This window comes from Rhinatrema bivittatum, chromosome 1, assembly GCF_901001135.1.
Source record: "Rhinatrema bivittatum chromosome 1, aRhiBiv1.1, whole genome shotgun sequence".
NCBI classification, from domain to species: domain Eukaryota; kingdom Metazoa; phylum Chordata; class Amphibia; order Gymnophiona; family Rhinatrematidae; genus Rhinatrema; species Rhinatrema bivittatum.
The window spans coordinates 54,751,519-54,779,083 of record NC_042615.1 but is presented as its reverse complement, the minus strand read 5'-3'; the positions used below and the strand labels follow the sequence as shown (position 1 = coordinate 54,779,083).

Sequence of the window (27,565 nt, the reverse complement as noted above, 5' to 3'; positions counted from 1 at the left end):
ATTCGACACCAAAGAAGACAAGGTCAGCCTGACCCCCCTCAAGGAGATTAAAACTGTGGAACCGGCTACATACCTTGCTGAACGATCCTCGTCCCACAGCATGGGATTACCTGCAAGTCCTCGAGCTGATGGCATCCACACTGGAAGTTGTGCCATGGACGCGAGCCCACATGAGGCCCCTATAGCGCTCACTTCTATCACGGTGGAGCCCACGGTCCCAGAGTTACACTGTACATCTATCACTCCCGGGCAGAGTCCGGAACCAGCTACGGTGGTGGTTGCAGGCCAACCACATGAGCCGAGGATCAAGATTATCCTCTCCAACTTGGACCCTACTCACCACAGATGCCAGTCTTCGAGGATGGGGCACACACTGTGAGGAGTTAACCGCCCAAGGGCAGTGGAACGCAGAAGAGGCGGGATGGAACATCAATCGCCTAGAAGCACGGGTAGTCAGACTAGCCTGTCTGCGATTCGCTCACAGACTTCGAGACAAAGCGGTCAGAGTAATGTCAGACAACGCCACAACAGTGGCCTACTTCAACCGACAGGGGGGAACCAGAAGCCAACAAGTGTCCCTAGAAATAGACCCCCTGATGGCGTGGGCAGAAGCAAATCTCCAGGAGATCTCCGACGTCCACATCGCCGAGAAAGACAACATCACGGCGGATTTCTTCAGCAGGGAAAGTCTAGACCCAGGAGAATGGAGGCTGTCATCTGCAGCCTTCCAAATGATAGTGAATTGGTGGGGGACACCGGACATGGACCTTCTGGCAAACAGATCCAACGCCCAAGTGTCCAGATACTTCAGCCGCAGGTGGGAACCGCAGTCCCAGGGGATTGATGCCCTGGTACAGACCTGGCCACCGGGGACCCTGCTATATGCCTTCCCACCGTGGCCCCTATTGGGCGCAATCATTTACAAGATACAACTACACAGGGGGCTAGTTCTTCTGGTGGCTACAGATTGGCCAAGAAAACCCTGGTACGCAGACATGAGAAGACTGCTGGCAGGGAACCCCCTACCCCTGCCTCCACACAGGGACCTGCTACAACAAGGTTTGATCCTCCACGAGGACCCAGCTCAATTATCTCTTATGGTCTGGCCATTGAGAGGGCCCGCCTGAGAAAGAGCGGATACTCGGGGGCAGTAATCGACAATCTCCTCCGAGCATGCAAGTTCTCCACATCATTAACGTACATAAGGATCTGGAGGGTATTTGAAGCCTGGTGCGAAGACCACAACATCAAGCCACGCCCATTTAAAGTTCCCGTGATCCTGGAATTCTTACAGAACGGACTACAGAAGGGACTGTCCCTCAACTCCATCAAGGTACAAAAGCGAGGGCAACAGCATAGCCTCTCACCCGGATGTGTTACGCTTCCTAAAAGGAGTCAAACACATTCGTCCACCACTAAAGTGGCGGGTACCTCTGTGGAATCTCAATCTCGTTTTGGATTTCCTAGCAGGAACCGCCTTCAGACCTCTCCGAGGGCTGTCCCTCCGCCTGTTAACCTTAAAGGCGGTGTTCTTGCTGGCAGTTTGTTCAGCCCGCCGCATCTCGGAACTACAAGCACTGTCCTGCCGTGAGCCATTCCTCAGGTTCACCCCAGGAGCCTTCCAACTACGCACGGTTCCCTCCTTCCTCCCCAAAGTGGTTTCACACTTCCACCTTAACCAGACCATCTCGCTACCAACGACGGATGGCTTGAAGAATTCGTAAGAAGCCTGTAGTCTACGCCACCTCAACATCGGCAGACTCCTATCCAGATACCTGGAAATGTTGGAACCCGTATGAAAAACGGACCACCGTTTCGTCCTTCACAGTGGAAAGAGACAAGGGGAAGCGGCTTCGCAGGCAACCATTGCCTGCTGGATCAAGGAAGTCATCAAGGCAGCCTACGTAAATTGCAATGGAGAAGGTACAGAGAAGGGTTACCAAAATGATAAGGGGAATGGAACAACTCCCCTATGAGGAAGACTAAAGAGGTTAGGACTTTTCAGCTTGGAGAAGAGACGACTGAGGGGGGATATGATAGAGGTGTTTAAAAGCATAAGAGGTCTAGAACGGGTAGATGTGAATCGGTTATTTACTCTTTCGGATAGTAGAAAGACTAGGGGGCACTCCATGAAGTTAGCATGGGGCACATTTAAAACTAATCGGAGAAAGTTCTTTTTTACTCAATGCACAATTAAACTCTGGAATTTGTTGCCAGAGGATGTGATTAGTGCAGTTAGTATAGCTGTGTTTAAAAAAGGATTGGATAAGTTCTTGGAGGAGAAGTCCATTACCTGCTATTAAGTTCACTTAGAGAATAGCCACTGCCATTAGCAATGGTTACATGGAATAGACTTAGTTTTTGGGTTCTTGCCAGGTTCTTATGGCCTGGATTGGCCACTGTTGGAAACAGGATGCTGGGCTTGATGGACCCTTGGTCTGACCCAGTATGGCATTTTCTTATGTTCTTACGTAGAAGCTGGCAAGCCACCACCTCTACAGATCAAGGCCCATTCTACCAGAGCCCAGGCAGTATCCTGGGCAGAAACTAGAATGCTGTCGCCTGCCAAGATCTGCAGGGCGGCAACATGGTCCTCCATCCATACCTCCTCCAGATTCTACCGTCTGGATGTTCAGGCTTGGGAGGACACGGCATTTGCAAGGACAATTTTAAGTGGGTCACGCGCAGCCTCCCACCCGGTTCGGGAGTAGCTTTTATACATCCCGTTGGTCCTGAGTCCATCTGCTACACGCTAGGAAATGGAGAAATTACCTGATAATTTCATTTTCCTTAGTGTGGACAGATGGACTCAGCATATCACCCTGGGCTGCCGTTACGCATGGTCTTCCAAATGATTCAAGGGTAAGCCACGTTTTCATTTACCTAGAGCATCCACCCTGCCGGGTGTCGACACTTCCCGGTTGAGCACACTGGCGGTCTCCAGCTTTAGTCAATCAACCAGTTTAAGTTAATCAAGTTTTAATGTTTGACTAAGTTATGAAGTTATTCAAGTTAATCAAATTATTAAGTTAATCAATCAGTCAGTCACACATATATCCACAATGCTTTTCGGGGAGAATACTGAAGAGCTGCACTTCCTGCAGGGGTATATGTACTAGGGGCTGACGTCAGATTGAAATCTGATCCATCTCCAACTGCTAGCAGGAGTACACTATACCCATTGGTCCTGAGTCCATCTGTCTACACTAAGGAAAACGAAATTATCAGGTAAGTAATTTCTCCAATTCTGTGGGGCTTGTGCAAATGTTAGACACAATGGGCCAAATTTTAGTAGCTACGCGCGGGCGTAGATTTGTGCGCGCAACCCGGCGTGCACAAATCTACGCCCAATATTATAAAATCCGGGGTCGGTGCACGCAAGGGGGTGCACACTTGTGCACCTTGCGCACGCCAAGCCCTAGGGGAGTCCCTATGGCTTTCCCCTTTCCCTCTGAGGCCGCTCCAAGGCCGAAATTGGAGCGGCCTCGGAGGGAACTTTCCTTCCAACCCCCCCCACTTCCCCTCCTTTCCCCTCCCTAACTCCCCCCCCCCCCCCCCCCCCCCCCCCCCCCGACCTTTGTTAAATAAGTTGTGCCTGCCTCTGGGCAGGGCAAGTGCCGGTGTGCAATCCCCCGGCACGGCCGCTGTGCTGGAGGCCCCGGTCCCGCTCCCGCCCCCGCCCCCAGACCACCACGCCCTGCCCACTCCCCGCCCCTTTTTTCAAGCCCTGGGACATACGCGCATCCCGGGGCTTGCACGAGTCGCCAGGCCTATGCAAAATAGACTCTACGCGCGCAGGAGCGGGTTTTTGCGGTTATGTGCGTAACCCTTTTAAAATCCGCCCCAATATACTGTATGTCAAGGGTGATTTTACTCCTAGCAAGATGGCACTCTACTTGTCAACTTGAATAAAATCTAATGAAGAAGGAAAACATGGAAATGTAAATGTGTATACATTTTTATGGTGCTTTTTGTCATATAGCATACAATTACAACTTGGGGAAATTCCTTTAAAGAAATCAGATTTTAAAACTCTTTATGTAGGTCAGAATAGTAAAACATACATTTGCACAAGGTAAAGTACATGTGTACGTTTACATCATAAGCTTAATATACACTTGTACCTCTATTATGGCTTTGCTGTGCTGCTGGATTCTTTTTTTTGGCCACCCTGTTTCATGGCTTTAAAATTCTACATCAGATATATCTGGAGAGAAACTTCAAAAGTGATGGGGAGGGGAGGAGGAAGGTCCCAGCAGTTCCTCCTCTTCCTATGGGCTTCCAACTCATTTGGAACTGGCCTGAGTTGGGCTACAGAACCATGAACCTTTATTTACAACTACCCAGGGATTATTTCCTCTCCCTTCGCTCAATCACTGCAGTGACAATCTTCCAGAACCATGAAATCTTGGGCCCTAGATCCAGCCACCATATGTCGCCACTGCACAATGACTGCGACTCCTTCCTTCAGGGGTTGTGAGTGCTGCCCCAGCCTCAGCCAGCCCAGGGGTTGAGCAGCACTGCCTTAGTATATATTTTTATTATTGAATTAAACTCTCCAAGCCACTCTAGCAACAATTACATCTGATTGTCTCTTTCGGCTCTGCTGTGTTCATAATGAACCAGTGCGCACTCTGCATTTCAACCAGGAAAAAAATAAACTTGCCGGCCAATGCTTTTATTTTCATAATTGTACAGTAAGCATTTCACAGGGCACAGCCTTTACTTTTGAGTTTATATACTGTGGTGAAATAGGATGTGAGAACTGGAAGCCTAATATCCTGAAAGAAAAAGATAAAATGTTAAACATAGGTAAGTTGTATGTAGGTTGCCAAATCTCTAATAGGTAATCAGCCTAGAAATGTTTTGCAGCATAACAACTGGTCTGAAAATCTTTATCATCCAGATTGCTAAACTGAGACTCTTCTGGGTACCATTTGTGCTTGTATTGGGTAGAAAATACTTAGCTTTACAGTATAAAAAGAGAAAACCAAACTGGTTGCTTTAAAAGAAACTACACTTGTATATGTTGAAAAAGGCTGCATTCCAGAATATCTTATGCAGTTTTTTATATTGTAATCTCTTTCCCTTTCTTTTTACTGTTTACTAATATCCATATAAACTTTAATAAAGTTGAGATGGGCATTGTCATTTTTGGTCTCAGCAGAATTGGTCTATCCCCTAGATTTTTTTGCTGCTTATAGGCTTTTAAAACTAAAGAAGTGTAAAACAGTGTTACACATTCTGACAGCACATCCATATTTGAACAACAATATCAAAATGTAGGTTAACTGTTGAAACTATCAACTGTATAAAAGAAAGGAAGCTTAAAGAAAAGAGTTAAACATCACAAACTCCAGAATGAGATTGTGAGATCGCACAAATGGTCTGGCGCTGGCAGCGTCCAGCCGGCCCCACCAGCTAGAGCTCCTCCGCGTCATGCCAGGGCGCTGCTAGTGATGTCGCTCCCCCCTGTTGGTCTGGCATCGGGCATGGTGACGTCATCGGAATGCGCCCCAATTCCAGGCCACATGATTGGCCAGGGGAGCAATGTGATGACACTGGCAGGAGGGAGGGACCAGCGAAAAATTTAAAATCCACCGGGTCCCCTTCGTTCGGCCTTTTTATCCTTGGCCCCCAGCGTGATGGGATTCCCTGCCCAACCCACCCTTTATTAGCCAGTACAAATTGTTAGCAAATTATTGTTGTTCATTGTTAATCTGTCGTGGCAGTGGCAACCAAGTCCTGGAAAGACTGTTGTATTGCTGGAGGCTGTAAAACGAAGCAGGGAGGTGCTGGTAAGGAAGAGAGGGGCCTTGGAACCACCACTCAGCATTTGACCACGGATGACGAATGTCAGGCCTGCAGATTGGGCCTTGACAAGTCAACGGCCATTCAAGTATGTGAGGGGCTCAGGCAGGACCTGCTGTGTGGCGACCTGCCTGGCTCCTCCGCAGACAGTGGTCCAACGCTGCTCGGGGTCTCGCAGAGAGCGAGACCACCCCTTACTGTTTCTGCTTGGGTGGAATGAAACGGAGACATTGGCACCTGCCCTGTGGTTGAGAATAGGCAGTGGCGGCAGGACTCTGTGCCTAAATTAGACTCCCCTGGTAGGATACTCTAATAAACGGCTACAGCCATTTGCATCCCAGTGAGGACTCACGTTTTCTATGTGTGTGTATAATGCTGGGTGTCTGGCCCAGATGGCCAGAACCAACGGGGTGCGGGCTGCCCGGTTAATTCTTTACCTTCAGTAGTCTCCTTTGTTACAGGAGCTGCCTTCTCCTGGAGACCCGGAGCCTGTCTGTTCTCAGCTGAGCCCAGACTCTTACACCTGCTCTCCAAGGATCTGCCCACCGAGCTTCCTGTATCTCTGCCTTTTAAGGAGGAGCAGACTAGATGCTGGGTCCAGCATTAGTTAAGCAGGGTTTCCAGGGACATCACTTCAGAGATATTTTGTAAGCCTGTTTGCTAAATGGGTAAAGTATTCTGTATAGATATTAGCTAGCCTTACATTTTAGGAAATAAAGCAAACAGCCTGCAGATCAGTTTGTTTCACACTTTTGAAACAGTTTCATCCTTTGCCTGAGGATTTCATTTTCTGCAACTTCAGGAAGGGAAAAGTCTCAGAAAACATTTGAAAGTAAAACCTCACCCCAAAACCCTTATGAATCTTTTGCCAGGTCTCAGGTTTAGCACTTTCACACTAGTCCTAGAGCACTTTTTGCAGATGTATTTGCTTGCATGGTTTCTTTGAAGGATATTTTTTTCCCCATCTGAAGTTGTTAGAAATTAAAACCATGGGCAAAAGATGTGAATTTCAAATCAAGAAAGAAAACAGATTTGCAGGTGTTTTGCCCAAATATTAAATGTGATCTTTAATTCTAGCCAACATAGATCCTTACTCAGAAAGGATTTTTCCTGATTCTGCCTTTGTAGAGAGAAATCTTTATTGAATAAGGGCCCTAGAGTGTTCCAGAGCTTAATCTCCCAAGCTATAAAATGTTTCCCTTGATTTTAAAGTTAGCTTATCAAAAGAAAGCTTATGAAACTGGACTGTATTGTCATGTAGCATAGGCATCCCAGCTGGATGTGTTTTCCATCTGCTATTGAATATAATCTTTTTTTATACTTGCATTGTTATTTTTATTTGACATGGTGGCAGGGAGAGGAGAGAGAATTCCTGTGGTGCTATCTAAACCATTCACGCAATGGCGGCCTGTGGCATAAGCTTTTTATTCTCAAAACTTACTCTTGAGGGGAAGGGCTACATAAATCATTTGAAACTTTTACACTCATGACATATGGTCCCTTTCTTCGTGAGCAGTGCGGATAACTTCTTTTACCACAGCTCTCAGCTATTTGTATTTAAATGTTTACTGATTTTCAAAGGAAAATGCTCATGAATGTTGTGGCTCTCTTTATTTTATATTAATTTAGTTATTTAAAAGAAGATAAAGCTAGCATTTTGGCGAAGTCTGTAGTGAGAACAGAAGAGATGGGAAGTGTTAGGATATCTAGGATGAATATGCATGAGATAAATTTGCATGCATTGAAGACTGTACAGTAGACCCAGGTGCCTTGTATGTCTATATCTATCATTCTCCATCTATATATAGATAGATGGAGATAGGCAATGCACCTGGTCTCCTGCAGATTTCCTTTTTCTCTGAAGATAAAATGAAGTGAATCATCCAGTCACACTGATGAGTGATGTCAGTCGACCTTGGAAACCAAGTTGAAGTGGCAGCTTATGCATCTTTCCTTCTCCCCTCGTCTAAGATAAGAGCTGGCCTTGGTATTAATTGGAGGACAGTAAGGGTGCAGCAGTTCAGGTTCTGGCTTTCACCACATAGCACTACTGTGTACTATACAGTTGAAACCATGATATTTTGACCCTGTGCTGCAGCAGGGGAGGATATGGTATGGCTCATGGTGCTGTGGTACCACTGTCATTGTCATCCTACCACCAAATTCAGATCAGCAGCAGGAAACAGAGGGTGGAAACAGCAAGGAGTAGACAGGGGATGAAAAGGAGGAGGGGTTTAAGATCCCTCTGGGCAGGGCTTTGTTAAAGAAAATGGTGCCCTGGGTATGGGTTGCTTTTGACAGATCCCCCCCTCCCCCTTCTCAACCCCCTTCCCTTTTTGGCGTGTATACTTGCAGAATGATTGAAAAGGGTGCCATGGTTCCCAGGGCAGTAATCTTTCTTGTCCCCACCCCTTGCAATGACCTTGCATTTAGGCATCCATGGCAGTTCCTGTATCCCCACATCTAAATTTCTAAATTAATCAAATACTCTTCCTTCTATCTTTCTGGAGTTAAACTTGTGTGATTGGTGAGCCCCCTGTCTTCAGAGAATACCTGTTATAGGTAAGCATCTTCTCTGTTTCTGAGATAAGCCAGCACACACTGATGAGACTCCCTAGTTAAAAACAGGTCGTAGTGTACAGTGCTGCCAATCATTTCACGTCGGCAGAGGAGCCATTAGAAGGTAAAGGCAGATCCTGCTGCTGGCAGGGAGGAGAATGGTGGGCCTGGAAAGGGTAATTTGGGGGTTAGGCATGGGGAGAGGATTACTGGATCAGGGATAAATGGGTAGGATAATTGGATTGAGATTTCAGTGGTTGAGATTGTATAACTTTGGGGATTAGGAAGAGGGGGAAAGTTATGTTATCAGAGGTTCATGGACTAGGAAAATTCAGAGGGTAGTAGTCATTTGGTACATTGTGCCAAGTGGAAGGATTTGTTGTAATTAGGCTACATAGATTTTGTTTTCTATATCTCTATGAAAATGTAACTTGTCTGTTGAATCGTACATACAGTATTTACCAATGGCTCATTTCAGACTTTTGTTCTGACTTCCTGGAGTGAATTTTCACAGTGAAAAGCATTTGCTGCTTACCTCATTTTGATAAACCTCTCATGGTAACGTGAGAGCCACTGACACTTTATTTTATGATTCTGTTTAAAATAGCATTATTGTTTAATTTACGTGGCATGACCTCGTAGTGATTGCAGGACCTTTGGCACATCATTTTTATTCTGTGCTAAATCTTTCTCTATTTTCTTTAATCTTCCTTTTTCTATCCTTTCAAAGTTGGCTCATGGTTAATTAAGCACTTGGAAGATATGTGCATATGTGCTGCTCTGTAAATTCTAAACCTTTCCATATAGTTGGCACCAATTGTGCTAGGTTCTCAGGGTTGTTATGTATACGTAATACATAAAAAATGAGTAAATTAAATTTAACTGACCAAGGATAGTTGGATGCTAAGTGTAAGTTCTGTGTTCTGCTTATGTTCCAGGCCTTGGAGAGTGAGTTTGTGTCGTGCCAGCTTCACCAATGGATTGATCTTATTTTTGGATATAAACAGCAAGGACCAGAGGCAGTCCGTGCCCTCAATGTATTCTATTACCTGACTTATGAAGGAGCAGTCAATTTGAGTTCTATAGCAGATCCGGTATTGAGAGAGGTAGGTTGTCATTGTTGTGTGCTGGTGTTCTAATGTTTTATGTAGCATTTAATACTATATACAATTTTCTTTCCTATTCAGCTTCTTAGAAAAATCTTTTTACCCTTGCTTTTGTTTTTTTCACAAGAGAGATTCTATTTAAGTAATGATTAATTAGTAAGACATGAATGTTCTAGTAGCTTAATGCAGTGGTGGGAGAAACTGAAGACCTGAGGTAAAGCCAAGAGCCTTCTAATTGACAGAAAATACTTATCTCTATAAGTTATTACTTTTATAATCCTTTCACTGAAAACTGCACAATTCAATAAGGATAGAATCATTCTTTTAATTAAAAAACCACCATTTTAGTAGTATTTTGTTGACCTTTTTAACTTGCATTCCTTATCTATGAGGTAATGGATCACTGATCCTAGAATATATGCGCAGTATTACTGAAATACCTTTAGTCTGTGATTTTAAAATGGTGTATATATGCTCTATAACCTTTCCTGAATGGATATATGTAATGATTGAGCATCAACCCTATAGATTTTGTTTCTATAGACTTAATTGCCAGGATATATGTACTGGTTATTTGCTAATTATTCACCCAGTACTTTGAAAAAGCACTTTAATGCTTTCTCATGAGTATTTATTTTTATCATCCTAAATATAATATTGTTTTCATTAAACATAAATGTATATGTATTTTAAATTAGATATAAACTGTTGGTAAAGTTTCACCAAATGTATTCTTCCATAAAAGAAAAGTTTTATTTATCAAAACAAGTGGAAACTGGAGAAACAAGAATTGGTTTAAGCAAACAATTCTGCTAGAATGGGAATGTGTGTTAATGTTTGTAACAAGCGCTCTGCAACGCTTCATAAGGTGGTCCGAAGTTTTCCATAAGGTTTTCATTAGAGTATTCACTGCAACCTAAACAAAAGGATTTGTTTTTTAAAAACATGGTTTTATATTTCAGTTGGTCCAATCTGACTGGATGAGAATGTCAGTTCAAACCCTAAATTTATCATGTTGTCAAGAAGAAAGGAAAAATGCAGTACTATAACTTTATATCCATTTATCAATGGTCTTCTATCCAGAGAAAAGAGTGCCTTTAAGAATGAGCTATTTACTAAGAGATTACTTTGAATGTCTGCCAAATTTCATGTTGCTAAAAATTGTTGTGATCTATTTTTAAAGTATGCAGAGGTTCATGGCAGTATTAGCTTTCTATATTTAGAATCAGGAAAATAGGTAACATTATAGATTCCTTCTGGTCTAGAAATGTCTATCTTACTTCTTTGGATGTCCAGCTCATTGGAACTGGCTTCTACAAGGACTACAGTGCCATGAGCCTTCAGTCACAGCAACCTATCACTTAATCTATAATGGTTTAATGTAAGAACAATGTCAGAGAGGGTTCATACAAAGGTTAAGGCCCTGGATGACATAAGTACTGACTTTATTAAAATGGGAGCATGCTGTAAGAAAGCTCTGGCAGGGTGGAAACATTTTGTAGAGCAGCACAACAGTTGGCTAAGCTAAAATGTTATCAGGAAAGTGCATAAAGGCAAAAGGAAAATGAGATTGCTGTAGTTTTTAAAGGAGGTGTCTTAAATAGAAGAGCAAGAAGATTAGCATTCAGAAGGTATAAGGGAAACCATAGGAAAAAAAAAGAACAGGAAAGAATATCTGGAAAAGCTGAGAGAAGACAGAAAGATAGTCAGGATAGCAAAGAAGCAAGCAGAAATAAGATAGCTAAGACCACAGAGCAAGATTATGAGAGGGTTTTTTTTAGGTATGTCAGTGAAAGGACAAAAAGCAGAAGTGGAATTGTTATTTTGGATACCTGGAAGAAAAATAAGGTTACTAACCAAGGTCATAAACTCAGAAACTTAAGGTGAACTGCCCTACATCTTACAAAAAAAAAAAAAAAAATCTCCAGGCTGTAACAGTAGGTATAATTAGAAAGCATTTATTTATGTGGTCAGGTAATAGAGAATCTTTCATATGTAAAGTTGCCATGACTGTGAAAGGAGCAACCTTGACTTCAGCCAAACCAGGTATACAGAAATGTAATTTACTTGAGTACCATTCTCAATAGAAATTCATTTGACATGCCACATTATAGAAATGAAAATCTGGCATTTTAAGTCCTCCATTTTTTTTAGTCGTCATTAACAGTTTGTATCCAATTCTATCACCTCTAGATTTCCAAATAAACTAAATTACCATAGAGTGGAACCTGTTAACATCTTTATTTTTTCAACCAATTTCGGCAGCAGTGTCGTTTTATACAAGGTATATCTACCAAATACAGCTAATGGCAGAGCTGACCAGACTATAAGCTGTTCATGAATATTATCTATAAATGTGGTGGTTTAGCTTGTAAAATAATGCCTTATCATGTGGAAAACTTAAACCCAGATATTTAATCTGAGAAGTGGTCCAGCATTGTGGGAATCTGTAGGCCACTCCAATAGAGTTTTCATTGAAAATGGCATAGTTTTCAGTAAGGTTTAGTTTGAAATCTCCAAAATCCTCAAAGACATTCAAAATTATTTTCAGATGTGTTACCAACAAATAACATATCATCAGCAAATAAACATATCTTATGTTCAGTTTTACCCAACTTAAGGCCTTGAATATATGAAGGAAATTGGATTTTAACTATTAATGGTTTAATAAACAAAGTGAGTAAAAGGGAGCAGAAACTTGTCCATTTATAATCATTCTTGCTTGATGTCAAGAATAAAGGAGTCTCAACCATTGAAGAAAGGTATCCTGAAAACTATATTAAGTTAATACCCAAAATAAATACTGCCATTGTACCCTGTCAAAGGCCTTTTCTGTGTCCAAACTGATAATTATGCCCTTGGAATATTTTGAATGACTTGACCATAGAATCTGCACTAATTTGCCGATGTTGCTGACCCTATGTTACCTATTAATGAAATCAGTTTGATCTGATGATACAAAAAAGGGGACAGCTGTACCTATTCTCCTTGCTATTATTAATGCCAAGATTTTTAAGTCCAAGCAAATAGGTCATTAAGATTCAGGAGATAGATCTTTTCTCTTCTTGAGAAATACTGTAATTAGTGCCTGATTAGCATCTGCGTAAAGTCTCTTTTCCAGAGAGCAATCACACATTTTTAAGAAAGGTTCAGAGAATGTATCTTTCAAAATGTTATAGTATTCTGCTCCCAGGCCATCTAGCCCCACTGCCTTCCCCATTTTCATATTCTTAATAGTAACAATTTCAGTCTGAGAGACAGGCATGCCTAAAAGTTCTAATCGAGGAGCGGTTAATTGTGGCAAATTTAAACCTGCAAAGAATTTCATTATATCATTTTCATATACATCTGTAGCTGAGTTAGCTTCTTATAATAGTCTGCAAAAATCTGAGTTATAGTTTGTACTAATGTATGTTCTGTACCCTGGAAATCGTTTGCTACAGTTATGTAATGCTTAGGTTTGGCATTTTTCACTAATCTTTCCAACATTTTAGTAGCTTTAGTCCTATATCGAAATAATTGATTTTGAAAACTCTGAACTGAACTGAGTGTTTTTTGATACCACAAGAAATTCAGACTTCTTCTGACAGATTCTATCTGATCTCTAATTTTATCTGTCAGTTGCTTTATATGCTGAGACTTCAACTTACTCAATTGACTGTATAACATAATTATTTCAGCTTCTCTACTTCTGGCTATATGAGCCATATACTGTGATCTCTCCCCTCATTACCACTTCAGCAGTATACACAAAATATCTGGGGCAACTGTTAAGTTGTCATTAAAAGTTAGGTATTCTTGCCATTTGTCTTTATTATGTTCACAAAATTCTTTATCATAATATAATGTAGGGCTCATCCTCCATTTGAAAGCTTTGGAGACTGCCTGATGTATTTGAAAAGATACAAAGACTGTAGCATGATCTGCGAGGGTCATTACTTCTCTGTCAGCCTTTATTACTTTATAGCATAGAGATTATGAAATTATGTAATCCATCTGAGAATAACGATTATGTGATTTAGAATTAAAAGAAATATTAGATTCTTCCAGATGTAAAACACGCCAGATGTCCAACAGTTGGAGCTCTTTCATGAGAAACTATAAACCCATGTTTGTTGAGAAAGGCCTACTAAGTCTGGGCATCTTTATATGGGTCGGCTAATAAGTTAAAATCGCCTCCCATGATTACATTATGATGTAAAAATTGGCTAAGTTCAGTAACCAATCATGAGAAAAAAATTGATTGTGTACATTGCAAAAAACATACTTTTTAAAATATACCAGCACAAATGGCCTTCTGGATCTGATATTTTTTCCATTACAAAAGGAAGATCTTTATGAAATAGGTTCATAGCTCCCCTTTGCCTATGAGAGAAAGATGAGAATACACACTGACTTGCCCAATCCTTTTTAAATGTTTTATGCTCTAAATCCATCAAGTGAGTTTCTTGAAGAAACCCTATGTGGGTCCTTTTGTTTTTGAACATATCTAAAAGTTTCTTTCTTTTAATTGGAGAATAGATGCCATCAGTATTAATGGGAATGTTAGACATTAATACCTCTAAAAAGAAATATAACTAAGGATCGTATCACATTTTTATATGAGCTTAAGTGTCCCCAGCTCTCAATTGTATGAAAACAGCTTTTGCTACATGAGTTATTCTAGAATGCAAACACTGCCATCTATACTTACGCTAAAGAACCTAGAACATTTACTAGCATTCATCCGCATAGCACACACATAGCCACAGACAAACAGCATGAAGAAAATTCTAAGGAACAACATCCTCGGCACCCTTCTTCTTCGTTGTCATCTTCTTTGTCTTCTGTCCCTGACGATGTCTCCTAAGGGGCCTTAGAGTCCAGAAGTTACTCGAGATTAAAAAAATCATCAAGCATCAGTGATAAGCAAATTCTTACCTAAAGGTCACACCTTGCTTCATACATGGTCCAAACCTTAACAACTAAGAATGTAATGAAATTACTATCATGACTTCTTAATATTTCATACCAACATAATTATTCAGTGAGCTAATTTTCGTTGCAGATCTCACACCAAAGTGTGTCACATTATCCTAACATAATAAATTAAATATATAAAAAATGTAATTAGACCAACCCCATGATCCATGAATGGCTGGCATTTTCACAAATTATCTTCAAGCAAAAAATAAAGCTCTATCTCTTATAAGGGGTCATATAAAAACAAAGTCGCAAAATGTTTCCATAATGTACTCTCATCTGCCTTACAAGGCATACATTTATTAAAGATGAACTGATTATAATCCATTTGGTGTTTCTTCATCATCTTCAAGTTAAATAAATCTTGTTAAACATGTAGTTGCAAATTCTTATAAGATTTATTCTTGTTACCACCTATGCAAGGTAACTCATTTACACATCAAGATTAACAGTTCCCAAAGCATAAACATACTGTTCCATTGCTGTGTAGGATTTTACCAAAGTTTATATAAGTGAATGGTCAAAACGGCACGCCACTCCATATGACACAGTATTAATAGCAATAAATGTATTACTTGCTTCCTTTGCTTCACAAAACAAATTATAAACAGCAATGTACAAAACGGTCCATCTAATAAGAATATGTTATGTGTTAGATTCTATTTATCCATGAATTGCTTCGGACAAACAGTAAACTTTCATTACCTGCAAATGTTCACAAATAACTCTTCTATTGCAACAGACTTTTAAGGCTTTCAGGACATAAACAATAGTGTTCAGCATTGTTCACTGCTTTCCAAGAAGTATGTGCATTCATTACCAAAATGGCAACTCCCTTCATTTGATGCAGTTAGATGTTCACAGCAATAAGGATGTGGCCGCCAATAACCCGGTGCCGCATTCTGAGCACGGGAAGCTGGCGAGAGTGCATTCCCCTCTGTCACTTCCCCGCCGCATGGCGGCAATCCTGCGGTGTGCTGTATCAGTGCATGTTGTCGGCACATTAGCATCGTATGCATGTTGGCGCTGCCATGATGACGTCGCTGACATCGGGGCATGCATGGAGGTCTGAGGCAAAGGCCCTGGGGTAACAGGGAAAGCCAAACCAAAGTGGGATCAATCAGGTAATGGGCAGTATAGATGAAGGAGGGCAGAACTCAAGAAAGAAGGGGCCTCCGATACTTAGCCCGATTGTGCTATTCAAAGCTTGGGGGCGGCTCGGGGACGGATCTGGCTGCGCAAGGGGCAGAGGTTGAGTCCGGCCTGTTTGCCATCCCTTTTGCTCCTGCTCCTTGCCCTGCAGCCAGCTTCTTGTCCTTCGATGAGTACATTTAGTACCCTCCCAGCACATTATTCATGTAAACCGCTTAGACCTACCAAAATTGTAAGGGCGGTAAAAAAGAGATTTTATATAAATACAATAAATAAATAAAAAGAAAGTCTGCAATAGTGCCTTGCATCACCAAAAAAAATATTTTAAATATTTGCCAATTGATAAATCTAAAAGACATTATTTGGCTGATTGAATTAGGATTTGTTCCTGGTTCATAGGCTCTGACTTGCAGTCTGTCCACTCTCCCAGATAATGCCTGGTGCCAAGAAAGCCCCAGCTCATCGTCCATTCAGGAAGCAGAAGGCTGCTTCAGCTGCATCACCTCAAGGAATCAGGTGCAAGAGTGGGCATAGGGGTCACAAGAAGGCACATGAGACTGAGCCAGTGAACATTCCATCTGTACCAACCGGGGGGTGGTTCAGTTCTGGAGGGGAGATGCCCAGCTGGGGATCAGAACCAGGGCCGAACGGAGGGTGGATGACCATGGGTGGTGCTGGCAACCTACCACCCCACAGACCGGCCCTACAACTGGACATGTGGCATTCGCCAGCAAGGGCCCACGCCTCATCCCACCCTAGCAATTTCATCCCGTTGGAGAGTAGATGGTGCATGGCTGGGGGAGCCCAGCCGATTGGCTGCTCTGCCCCCGCTTACCATTGGCGGCTGGTCTAGGCAGGTCCTTCTGGCTGGTCTGCTTGGAATTGTGCTGGGCCAGGTGTAGAGCTGTCATTGTGGGTCTGCTCCGGTTTCTTGGCCAGGTATGTAAACCACTTGGTCGCAGCCTCACTACAGTTGTGCATCAGGTTCGGTGGGCCCCTCACTGTTTCACCTCCGGCTACCTTTAAAGCACACACTGCGGAAGACAGTTCTTCCTCTGCAATGCCCACTAATTATCCAGCCCCTTGCCTCTGGCCTTCCCACGCCCAAAGTGGCAGCCCCTGGTCCGTCCGTTGAAGCAGAAGCTCCCCTGCCCATAGAGAAGATGCCTGCCTGGCCTGCCAACCCTTCGGTGACACAATCAACCGAAGGTGAGTTTTTACCTTATATGGTCACGTCTGGGTCAGTGTAACAGCCACGGGTCATCGAAATGGATGTGGGTGATGGTACTCCCATTTTTGCATAGACTAATCCTAGCCTTCCTCAAAGTGCGAAAGAAAAATTGTTTCAGAGAAACACAGGTATTGCGGGAGGATGTGTTGGTCTGGAAGAGATTCTAGCTGAGTAAGAAAGTTCAGTTGTATGGCTGCCCCCCCTCCCCTGTCTAGTTTTGAGTTGGAGCTCTCTTCCAACACTTCAGGAGGCAAAGGCTTCAGCCTTTATTGCCAGGGAGTTTGGTGCACTGAGACTTGGTCAGGGAGCTGGGTAGCATCCAGAGTCAGTTGTTCCTGTGGTGGTATCGCTACACATCTGAGGCGAGCTTTTGGTCAACTGGAAGATAATATACTGATGTGATAACCTGGCTGTGGTGCAGATAATTAATTGGCGGATGAGACAAAGATGCAGGGAAGGAGGGATTCAGTTTTGTAAGGAACTGGACAACCTTTTTGGGAAGGGGGAGTCTCTTCTGAAGGGATGGGCTCCACCTTAACCAGGGTGGAACCAGGCTGCTGGCACTAACTTTTAAAAAGGAGATAGAACAGCTTTTAAACAAGAACAAGGGAGAACGCCGACAGTCACTCAGCAGTGCATGGTTCAGAGGAATGTATCTTTGAAGGATACTAATGAAACAGGAGAGTTAGGGCATCCCAACAGAGAGGTTCCAATAAAAGCAAAAGTAATCCATGTGCCTATAAGTAAAGAATCACCTGAGCTACAGAATTCCAAATTATCCCTGTCAACTGAAAAGCAAGTTGTTAATACAAACAAAAAATGCACTTTGAAATGTCTGTATACCAATGCCTGAAGTCTAAGAAGTAAGATGGGAGAGTTAGAGTGTACAGCAGCAAATGATGACATAGACTTAATTGGCATCTCAGAGACATGGTGGAGGGAGGATAACCAATGGGACAGTGCTATATCAGGGTACAAATTATATCGCAATGATAGGAAGGATCAACTTGTTGGGGGTGTATACCTCTCGGACATGGCACATAAATCTGCTCCTAAACGCTTGGAGGCGAGCCCTCCACAGGGTGTTCCTAGGTATTGAGTATTCGGACTGCAATGTTGTTTGGGGAAAGGGTCCCGGGCAAGTCTAGGGGCTACCCAGGCCCTATGATGGGGGTACCCAAACCGGGAGGCAGGGGTTTTCTGATTGGAAGCTGTGCATTGGGGCCAATTTTTCCATAGGGATATCCGCTAGGGGAGCTGTCTGTCGCCAGGGTCAGATGGCCCCATTGAGCTGTCTGTCGCCAGGGTCAGATGGCCCCATTGAGCTGTCTGTCGCCAGGGTCAGGTGGCCCATTGAGCTGGGCAGTTACCTTGCTTAGGGGAAGGACAGGGCCTTGCTTGGCTGTGGTGGGCCCCAGGTACTGAGGTGATGCACTGCCCTACCATTGGGGTCTCTCAGTAGACTTGTGATGGCTCGGGTACCTGGGTCTTTATTGTATGTTTGTGATGCAATAAAGCTGCGGCCATATTTTCCCAATGAGTTGTCCTTTTCATCTATGTCTTAAATTGGGTTGCAGAGATTTTGGCATGCCCCCCACCCCTTCTTGCGACTAAATAGTCGCAGCTACCCAGATTATGGCTCTTGCTTGTTTACTTTTCATAAAAACAGAATCAAAATATTTAAAAGCCAACTACAATTATCCTACAAATACGTTTATAATTTATTACAGATAATTAAAATTTATGAATTGCAAAATGTTCGAGACTCTAGATAATTTACAATAAAAACATACACAAATCAGTTTGTGTGCCATAATTTTTTAATACAATTTTATCCATATTATGAGTAAATCTTTCAGTTGTTTCCTCCCAGTAAAACAAAACTTATCTTTGCATACTTTCCATGAAGTTCTCAATTTGTTCCTTCAAATGCAAAAGAAGTGCTTTGCCATCACGAATAACTCGAGGTTTTGCATGGTATAGTAATGTAAATTTAATTCCATTGCGATGGTGCTTCGAGCATACATTACTTAATTAGTTATGGCTTACTGAAATCTTACAAAGCAAAACCATTACCAAGATTAAAGCTTTTTGATTAATTCTGTTGAAACTGTTTCAGAGATTACAATTTATGGCTATACTGATATTTCTTTTTTTGATATACAATGGCTTGCAAAAGTATTCAACCCCCTAAAAAGTCAGCAGATTTGTGAGGATTTTAAATGACATATAGATGGTTCCAGACAGTATTTTTATTGCAAACCAATATGCACTTAAAGTAAATTTTCAAACTCACAGTTCATTACTTCTCTGCATTTTCTGTACAAGAAAATGAAAAACTGAAAAATGCTGCTTGCGTAAGTATTCAACCCCTTCAGACTAGTACTTGGTAGAGCCACCTTTGGCTGCAATAACAGCTTTACGTCTGCTGGGGTACGTTTTACCAGCTTTGCACACTGTTTGGGAGTGATTTTCACCCATTCTTCCCGGCAGATTTGTTCCAGCTTGTTCTGGTTGGTTGGATGATTCTTATAGACTGCAATTTTCAAATAGTGCCTCAGATTCTTGATTAGATTGATATCTGGACTTTTAATTGGTCATTATAGAACATTCACCTTTTTGTTGTTCATCCATTCCTGTGTTGCTTTGGCCTTGTGCTTGGGATCATTGTCTTGTTGAAAGGTGAATTTTCTCCCAAGTTTTAGTTTTTTAGCAGTACCTCCCTGTATGTTGCACCATCCGTTTGTCCTTCAATTTTAACAAGATGTGCAGTCCCCACTGAGGAAAAGCATCCCCACAACATGATGCTGCCACCCCCATACTTTACTGGTGAGATGGTATTTGCTTAGGAATGGGCAGTGTTAGGTTTGTGCCACACATAGCATTTTGAATTTTAGCCAAAAAGTTCCATTTTTGTCTCCTCTGTCCACAAAACCTTATCCCACATTTTAGGTAGGTCACTCTACTTTCTGGCAACCTCCAAATGTGCTTTGATGTGGATATTCTTCAGTAATGGCTTCTTTCTAGCCACCCTCCCATGCAGGCCAGTTGTATGCAGAGCTCTTGATATGGCTGACTGGGCACCTCCACTCCCGTCTCAGCCACTGAACTCTGTAGCTCCTTCAAAGTGATTGTTGGCCTCTCTGTGGCTTCCCTCTAGTTTCCTCCTTGCTCTGATGCTGAGTTTTGAGGGACGGACTTGCCTAGGCAGTGTCTATGTGGTATAATGAAGCTTCAGTTTCCTCACAAATGATCCAACAGTGCTCACTGGGATATCCAAGCATTTGGAGATTATTTTGTAGTCTTTTCCTATCTTGTGCATGTCTATAACTTTATCTTTAATTTCTTTAGAATGATCTTTGGTCTCCATTTTCACAACTTTCCTTCAGATTCACTGTCTGACCAATGTTAGTGGAATTAGGGGGGTCTTTTATCCAAAAAAGATGACCTTTTTTTTTAAATGATTCACAAGTAGAGGCCTATTATAAGCCAGTTGTTAGGGCAATATCTTTCATCTGTGTAAACTTGGAGCTTCCACAGCACAGGGGTTAAATACTTAAACAAGCAGCATTTTTTCAGTTTTTAATTTTATTGTCAGAAAAAATGCAGAGAAATAATGAATTGTGAATTTATTTTAAGTGCATACTGGTTTGCAATAAACATACTGTCTGGAACAATCTGTGTGTCATTTATAATCCACACAAATCTGCTGACTTTTTAGGGGGTTGAATACTTTTGCAAGCCATTGTATTTGCTGAAATCTTAGCCAAAAAATCATTAAATAACAGTAATTTTTTCCCTTCATATTCCAAAGATCCCTTTTTCTTGTAGGCAGTCCATACTTTGTCAGCATATTTTAAAAATCCGGCTATTATGAGGTGTGGGTGAGTCATATTTTCTCTCACCAGCCCCAACCTGTGTACCCTTTCCACCTGTATGGGCTCTGTTTCTATGGATTGGCCTACATTTTCCAGCAATCGGACATGCACCTGCTGCTGTAACTCATTGACCCTCACTGTAGACCATTCAGTGTGTTAGTGAGCCACCTGTATGGAGCAGTGTCAGAGGCCTTAAAGAAATCCATGTTCACTGTATCCAGTCATCTCCTCTGATCTAATTCCCTCATCTCCCAAAGAAACTGATCAGATTTTACGACCTGAACCCCCTCTTGGTACAACCATGCTGTTTGGATCCTGTAATCTAGCGAGTTCAAGGTTCCATTCCCTTCACCATCAGTGAAATAAGGCTGGCCGACCAATGGCTGCAAGACTCTGTCTCCTGCCGTGCATTGTGCGGCCTAAGCTTCCTGGTAAAGGGGAAGAAATTGAACTGGACTGATGAAATAATTTCTTTTCGGTTAGTGTTTGGTGGCATCTGTGACTCAGCATGTTAAGTCCCAGACCTTCCCCCCTGTTAAGGTTTTTGTTTCCCCAGTTTTTATCTTAAATATTTACAGTCTGGGATTCTGCTATGCTTTTCCAGTAACAGAAACCAAACAGTTTACACTTACTTGACCCCATTTTTATGTCAGCAGTAGCAGGTCTGCTATCTTATCCTAAAAAAGGTTTTTTGTGGTTACAGTTCAGAAAGGGAGGTTGCAAATCTTGTCCAAATCCTAGTGTGGCTGTGGAGCTCTGTGGGCCGTGAATCTTTCACGAAACGTAAACATAATCAGTATTTATCGCATTGTTAACATTTGTTGGATGGTTTAGAAACTGGACCGCATGTCTGTTTTCAGCAGGTGGGAGACAAATCTATTGTAGCTGCCCTGGAATTTAAAACCTGGGGGGGGCCTGTAATGTTGTTAACAAGCTTCACTATGTAACAGTAAATTAAAACATTAAACCAAAAACGGAGGGAAAACTGTGCTCTGCCTATGTGGCAAGCGCTGTGCAAACAGTCTCTGCCGCCTCACGGGCCAGATGTGAGCCGTGCAGACAGGACGTCTGACGAAGTGCAGCACAATAGTGCTGCGCTGAGAAGCCAAAGAGCTGTCAAGGATTAGTTGGGTTTTAATTGAAAAGCCACATAAAAATGCCATAACATGTTGATGGATTTTAAAAAGTGCACCCTTTTCCATCACTGGTTAATTGAAAGACAAGCAGGCAGGGTTTGTTTTCTTTTGGCAAGGGTGGGGGGGGGGCAGGGGGGTTCATTTCTATTTAAAGCAAAACGGGAATAAATGTTTCAGTGCTGCTAATGAAACTTCAAGTGGCGGTGGGGGGGGGGGGGACGATAGGTGCCCACTGTGGACAGAGATCGTACTCCCAGGCGTCCTAACCCGGACCTACCTTTCCTGTTCCAGGATGCTGCGTCTCTTGGCTGCCAGCTGTGCCCTGGGCTTTTACATAAACCGATATCTTCCGTGCACGTAAAACATCTTCCTGATCCCAAACACGATGGGCGTCTTTAGCCCCCGGACCAGCGGTTTTCACCACACCAGATTCGGGCCCCGTCATCTCCTCCCATGGAATTTGTTATATTTTCATTGAAAGTTTGTTGGTTTTTGTTTTTTTTAGGGCTGAAACCATGCCAACTCCCATTGTCAGAATGTTGTATAATTTCCCTGCTCTTTCAGTAAGGAATCTCTTCATCTGAAGTTGGTGAAATCTGTTTTTCCAGAGCCTCAGAGGTGCCCTTGTTTTGTTTGGTTTCTCCTGGGGTGAAGATTGACTCTGGGGTGCCCTGATATATTTGTACAGTGTAATTAATCCCTTCAAATGTCCTTTTTTTTTTCTAAGGCTAATAGCCCCAGTTTGGGCAATCTTTCAACAGATATAAGCTTTTAGATTGTGTTTACTATCCCACAGGCCACTTCTTGTATTTTTCCTAACATTTGGGCCCTTTTTAGAAGATGGGTGGCCAAAACTGAGTCCCTTTACTCCAAATCCCCCTTAATCATCATTTTTTTCCTAAGGTGTGATTATGGTAAGAGAGAGAGAGAGAGAGCGAGCATCTGTGGGAAGAGGGAGAGATAAGGGGCCTCTGGATGTCTGTGAAAAGAGATTTATGAAAATAAGCACGTCTCAGTTTGGGAATATTCCCCAGAGCTTCTCGTTAAGACTTGATTTTAGGCCAGGAGGTTCTCAGCTCTAGTCTTTGAGGGCCACAAGCAAGCCTGTTTTGTTTTGCTTTTGAAAGATGTTCACAATGAATATTCATCCACTGCTTTTGTGTACACTTGAAGTAAGAGCCAGGTTAATTTTAGATATTTTGGTTACTCTGAAAAGCAGATCTGTCGCTGGCCCTTCAGGACTAGAAGTGAGAAACCCCTGTTTTAAACTTGAGTATGAAGTGACTATAGGGGGATGGTTGTGTGCCCTGCAAATTCAACATCAAAATGACTTCTTTGTAGGTGATGAAGAGCATTGTCTTTTCTTGCAAAATGAAGAGGCAGACAATATAGGTTTTCACATGGAAGTCAAAGGGTTTTGGAACAAACCCTTTCAAAAGTATGCTAGGAGTGTGCTGCATTCGTGGAGCAGCTACCATTTCAATACACAAAGGCTCAAAATTATATTCTTTAACACTTGTAAATGGTAAAATAGATGAAGTTATTCCTTGGTGAAATCAAATACCTTGTTTCAAACCGTCCTGCTGAGAACGAGCCATTTTGCCTTAAGTTACACATTTCTATCTCTAAGTTCAATTTGTTTGCATTTGTGCTCTGCGGTTCTGGGGATTTTCTGTGTACATTTTTTTTTCTGGCTTGCTTTTTTTTTGGCTCTGCATGGATAGTCAGATTTTTTCTATTTTCATTCCATTCATTTCTAACAGCCAGAGACATGGGCATTTTGAACAAGTGTTGTAGACTGAGATACTGTTTGAAATTATCCATGAGCTCGGTGCCTCTGAGTGTTACTGAGTGACATTTGTTTCTGTTGGTCCTGTCTGCTCTGGCTAGCTGGTTTCTTTCAGATTGGCAGTTAGGATTATACAGCAGCAAACGGACTATTGCATGGAGTTGCAGTGAGGCTGTGCTAGGCCTCACTTTAATAAGCCTGGAATGGGTAGATTTAGATCAGAGATATAGTCCAAGCTCCTTCTGAGGAAAGCTACTCATATTTTCAGAGATGATAATTGCTTCCTGTTTTACCTCAATGGTTGCTTATGAAATTAGATTTCATAGTTGTCCTAACAAATAGGTTGGCCAGGAACACTTAGGAGGTAATTTTAAATGAGTTACATGTGAAAATGTAACACACTATTGTAGTAATTTTCAAAAGCCCACTTACATGGGTAAAATGCATTTATACAGGTAAAACCCAGTTTTAAGCATGTAAATCCTTTTGAAAATTTCCCCTTCAGTGTTTTCAACTGCATATTTATTTCTAGCACAGCCATCATTTTCACATTTTAAAATATGTATGGATTACAGATTAATCAATCACTTTTTTCTCTTATGCCTCCACCACACTGGCTAAATGTATTCTCATAAAGAAGCAAAGGTGCTTGTAATATTTAGAGATGTTTGCGCAGGTATTTGGCTATATGGTTGAGGAATCTTACCTGATACCATAGATGTTGTAAATAGCTGTCCTGAGTCTGGTATTACAACTGTACTTTCATTAGCAGAAGAAATCAATTATTTTTAAATGATATTTTATGTTGATAGCTAGATGATAAATGTTATATAATAATTATGATTATCAAGACCTTTACATAAGAACATAAGAACATGCCATACTAAGTCAGACCGAGGTCCATCAAGCCCAGCATCCTGTTTCCAACTGTGGCCAATCCAGGCCAAGAGAACCTGGCAAATACCCAAACAGTAAATAAATCCCATGCTACAAATACTAGTAATAAGCAGTGGCTATTCCCCCAGCTCAATTTGTTTAATAGTTTATGGACTTCTCCTCCAGGACCTTGTCCAAACCTTTTTTATAAACCCAGCTTCGCTAACTGCCTTAATCACAAACTCTGACCATGAATTCTAGAGCTTAATTGTGTGTTGTGGAAAATAATTTTCTCTTATTTGTTTTAAATGTGCTACTTGCTAACTTCATGAATTGCCCCTGGTCCGTCCTTATTTATTTTGTGTGAACATGCTTTTCACTAGCTAATTAACCACTTAGAATCTTTGATAAGTGGTATATAAGAATGTAAACAGACAAATAATTCTGATTTCTTTTGTTGCTTAAGTTTAGAGTCCCATATGACTGTGCCAATAGGCCCTTCTCTACAATTGCTTGGCTCCCATGTTGTATTATGGGATAAATCCTTTGTGAACCAGTTTTGGTCATCGTGCTTGGCCCATTCTTTACTTTTTGAAAACTGACACGCAGATGTTATCTCGTTTACATATATTCTATTCTTAGAATTAGTATTATATTCAAATCTTAGAATCAGTCCACTTAGTCAAGAGGTTTTGATAGAATTCAGAAGTGAAAACATATTTTTTTTGGCCTGGCAGTTTTCTCCTGCTCCTTTGAGCTCCCAGCTTAATCAGAACGATGTCTACTGGATCTACAGCATAATAAACCTTCATTTGCAATTATCCATCATTTCTTTTTCCCCCATTTGTAAACCCCTGTCTCCCTTGTGTCTAGCCCAGTCATCACAGTGATAATCCTCAAGCACCTGACACAGATCCCAGCTCTCTCTGGATCCTAGTGCACACGCGACCGAGTCTGGCCAGTGAGGGCTGCAGTTGAGTGCTGGAATTTCCTTCTCTGGGGATATCAGATTCCCCAGCAAAAACTGGGCCCCAGAATCAAACTCTTCAATGAGCTATTAGATTGACTCTTAAAAAAAACCAAAAAAAAACCCCTTTTTTTTGTTCACCCTTCTGTATTTCAGACTTTGTCTACTGCCACCTTTGAGTCAACCTCCACATTTCACAGTGGAATCCCTAGGAAGTAGGTTTTTCCTCAAAAGAAACACTTGTCACGGTTTTTTTATTTCCAGAAATCAAGGTCTAGATATTACAGTCAAAGAGATTCTAGGCCCCATATTTCTACCCAGTCAAAACCAGGGTTAAGTTTTTTTATTGGATCCAAAAGAGATAGCCAGTATTCCAATCTCTGCTTTAGAAGACTTCTCTATAGTGGGGAGGTTGAGGTTTTACATTAATCAATGGTTTATTGTAAATCAGATAGATAGGTCTTTATGATCGTAAAGGAAAGCTATCAATTATACCTATTGGGAATTCCTTTTACATTGCCCACTCAAGGCTACTAAATCTCAAGCAACACCAAGGACCTGTTCAGAAATCTGCCAGGAGGCCTTATAGTTTTAAATGGAGATTTGCCATCTGGTATGAAATCGAGGTTTGCTTCTCTTGTCCCACATGAAAACTGCTTGAATACTTAATTCTGACTCTCTCTTGCCTGAGCATCTTTATTTGGTGAGTGGTGTGTGCAAAATAGGTGTAAAGGAGCAGAGGAAGCCTCTGCCTGCCCATTTTGAGGCCTACATAATATACTGAAATGTATGCATAGTGATTGCTGTTGTACAGGTCATGGTGTTCAACTGAGGATCAGATCTAATGTAGCTGCCCCTCTTGATGGTTCTAGGACCAGCTGTTCCATGTTCATTATCAGTTTTTATTTTATATTTCCAGGGAATTTCAATGTTATAACAACAACAAAAAAAATCAGTGGAAACATATCCCCCCTCAATTCTGGCTAATATCCTCTTTTTTAAAAAGTCTCTTCTTCAAATTCATCTTTAGCTGGTCATGCTGTATCCATGGATTACATGTTCCACAGCATGAGCTTCTGGTAAGAGTCAGCACAATTACTGCAGTATTCCAGTTTAATGTGATTCTTCAGAGTGGGACTGGTTAAGTAGAGGGAGTTAAAAAAAAAAACCAAAAAACTCTGGATACAGCATGGCCAGCTAAAGAGTGAATTTAAAGAAGAAACCTTTAAAAACAGAGGGTATTAGCCAGAATTGAGGGGGGATATGATAGAGGTCTACAAAATCATGAAAGGACTTGAAAGGGTAAATGTAAAATGGTTATTTACTCTTTTGGATAATATAAGGACTAAGAGGCACTCCATGAAGTTAGCAAGTACCACATTTAAAACAAATCAGAGAAAATTATGTTTCACTCATCACTTAATTAAGCTCTGGAATTCATTACCAGAGAATGAGGTTAATGCAGCTAGTGTAGTTGGGTTTAAAAAATGTTTGATAAATTCCTGGAGGAAAAGACCATAAACTGCTACTAATCAATAGGGAATAGCCACTGCTTATTGCCAGCATTCTGCAACTTGCCTGCAGAAATATTTGCTGTTAGTGAGCATAGTACAATTCCTCGAATGATTGATTGTGCTTTTTCTCTCTTTGCAGTCTCCCACAACTAGAGCTTGTCTGTTTATGATGTTTAAAGTCTCTACCCCCTCAAAGCGACTGCACCATCTATTATGATGAAATGTATTATAAGGTGGATGAGTCACTAAAGCACTGAGTGGGTGGGCTGTAGTGATCACTACAAAAAAAATGTGAACTTCCAGGTCTGAATCAAGAATCAAGCAGCTTGATGTGAGCTTTAATCAAATGGATAAGAATCAGGTTAATTTCTTATATCTCTACAGAAAGCTTGGTGGCAAGTTTCAAATAAGGCAAACCCTGCATGAATCCAGCAACTAAAGGTGGTATAGAAGCAGGGGTTTGCTTCTACATGCCAGTCATAAGTGCCAGTTGCACTGAGCTAAACCATAATATAGCTGGTTTTAGGATAGACTTTGAGAGATATACAAAAACCTTTATGTGGATGTAATCTGGCTGCAGCACG

At 41.7% G+C, this 27,565-nt stretch overlaps 1 protein-coding gene across 1 annotated transcript in view; it reads left to right on the top strand.

Annotated features, from left to right (window-relative positions):
- The window catches only part of LRBA (LPS responsive beige-like anchor protein), a 1,658,631-nt gene that overhangs the window by 1,489,561 nt on the left and 141,505 nt on the right, over positions 1 to 27,565 (top strand). The window contains 1 exon segment of the mRNA XM_029605291.1: positions 9,309 to 9,476. Coding sequence (XP_029461151.1) covers positions 9,309 to 9,476 — 168 coding nt within the window.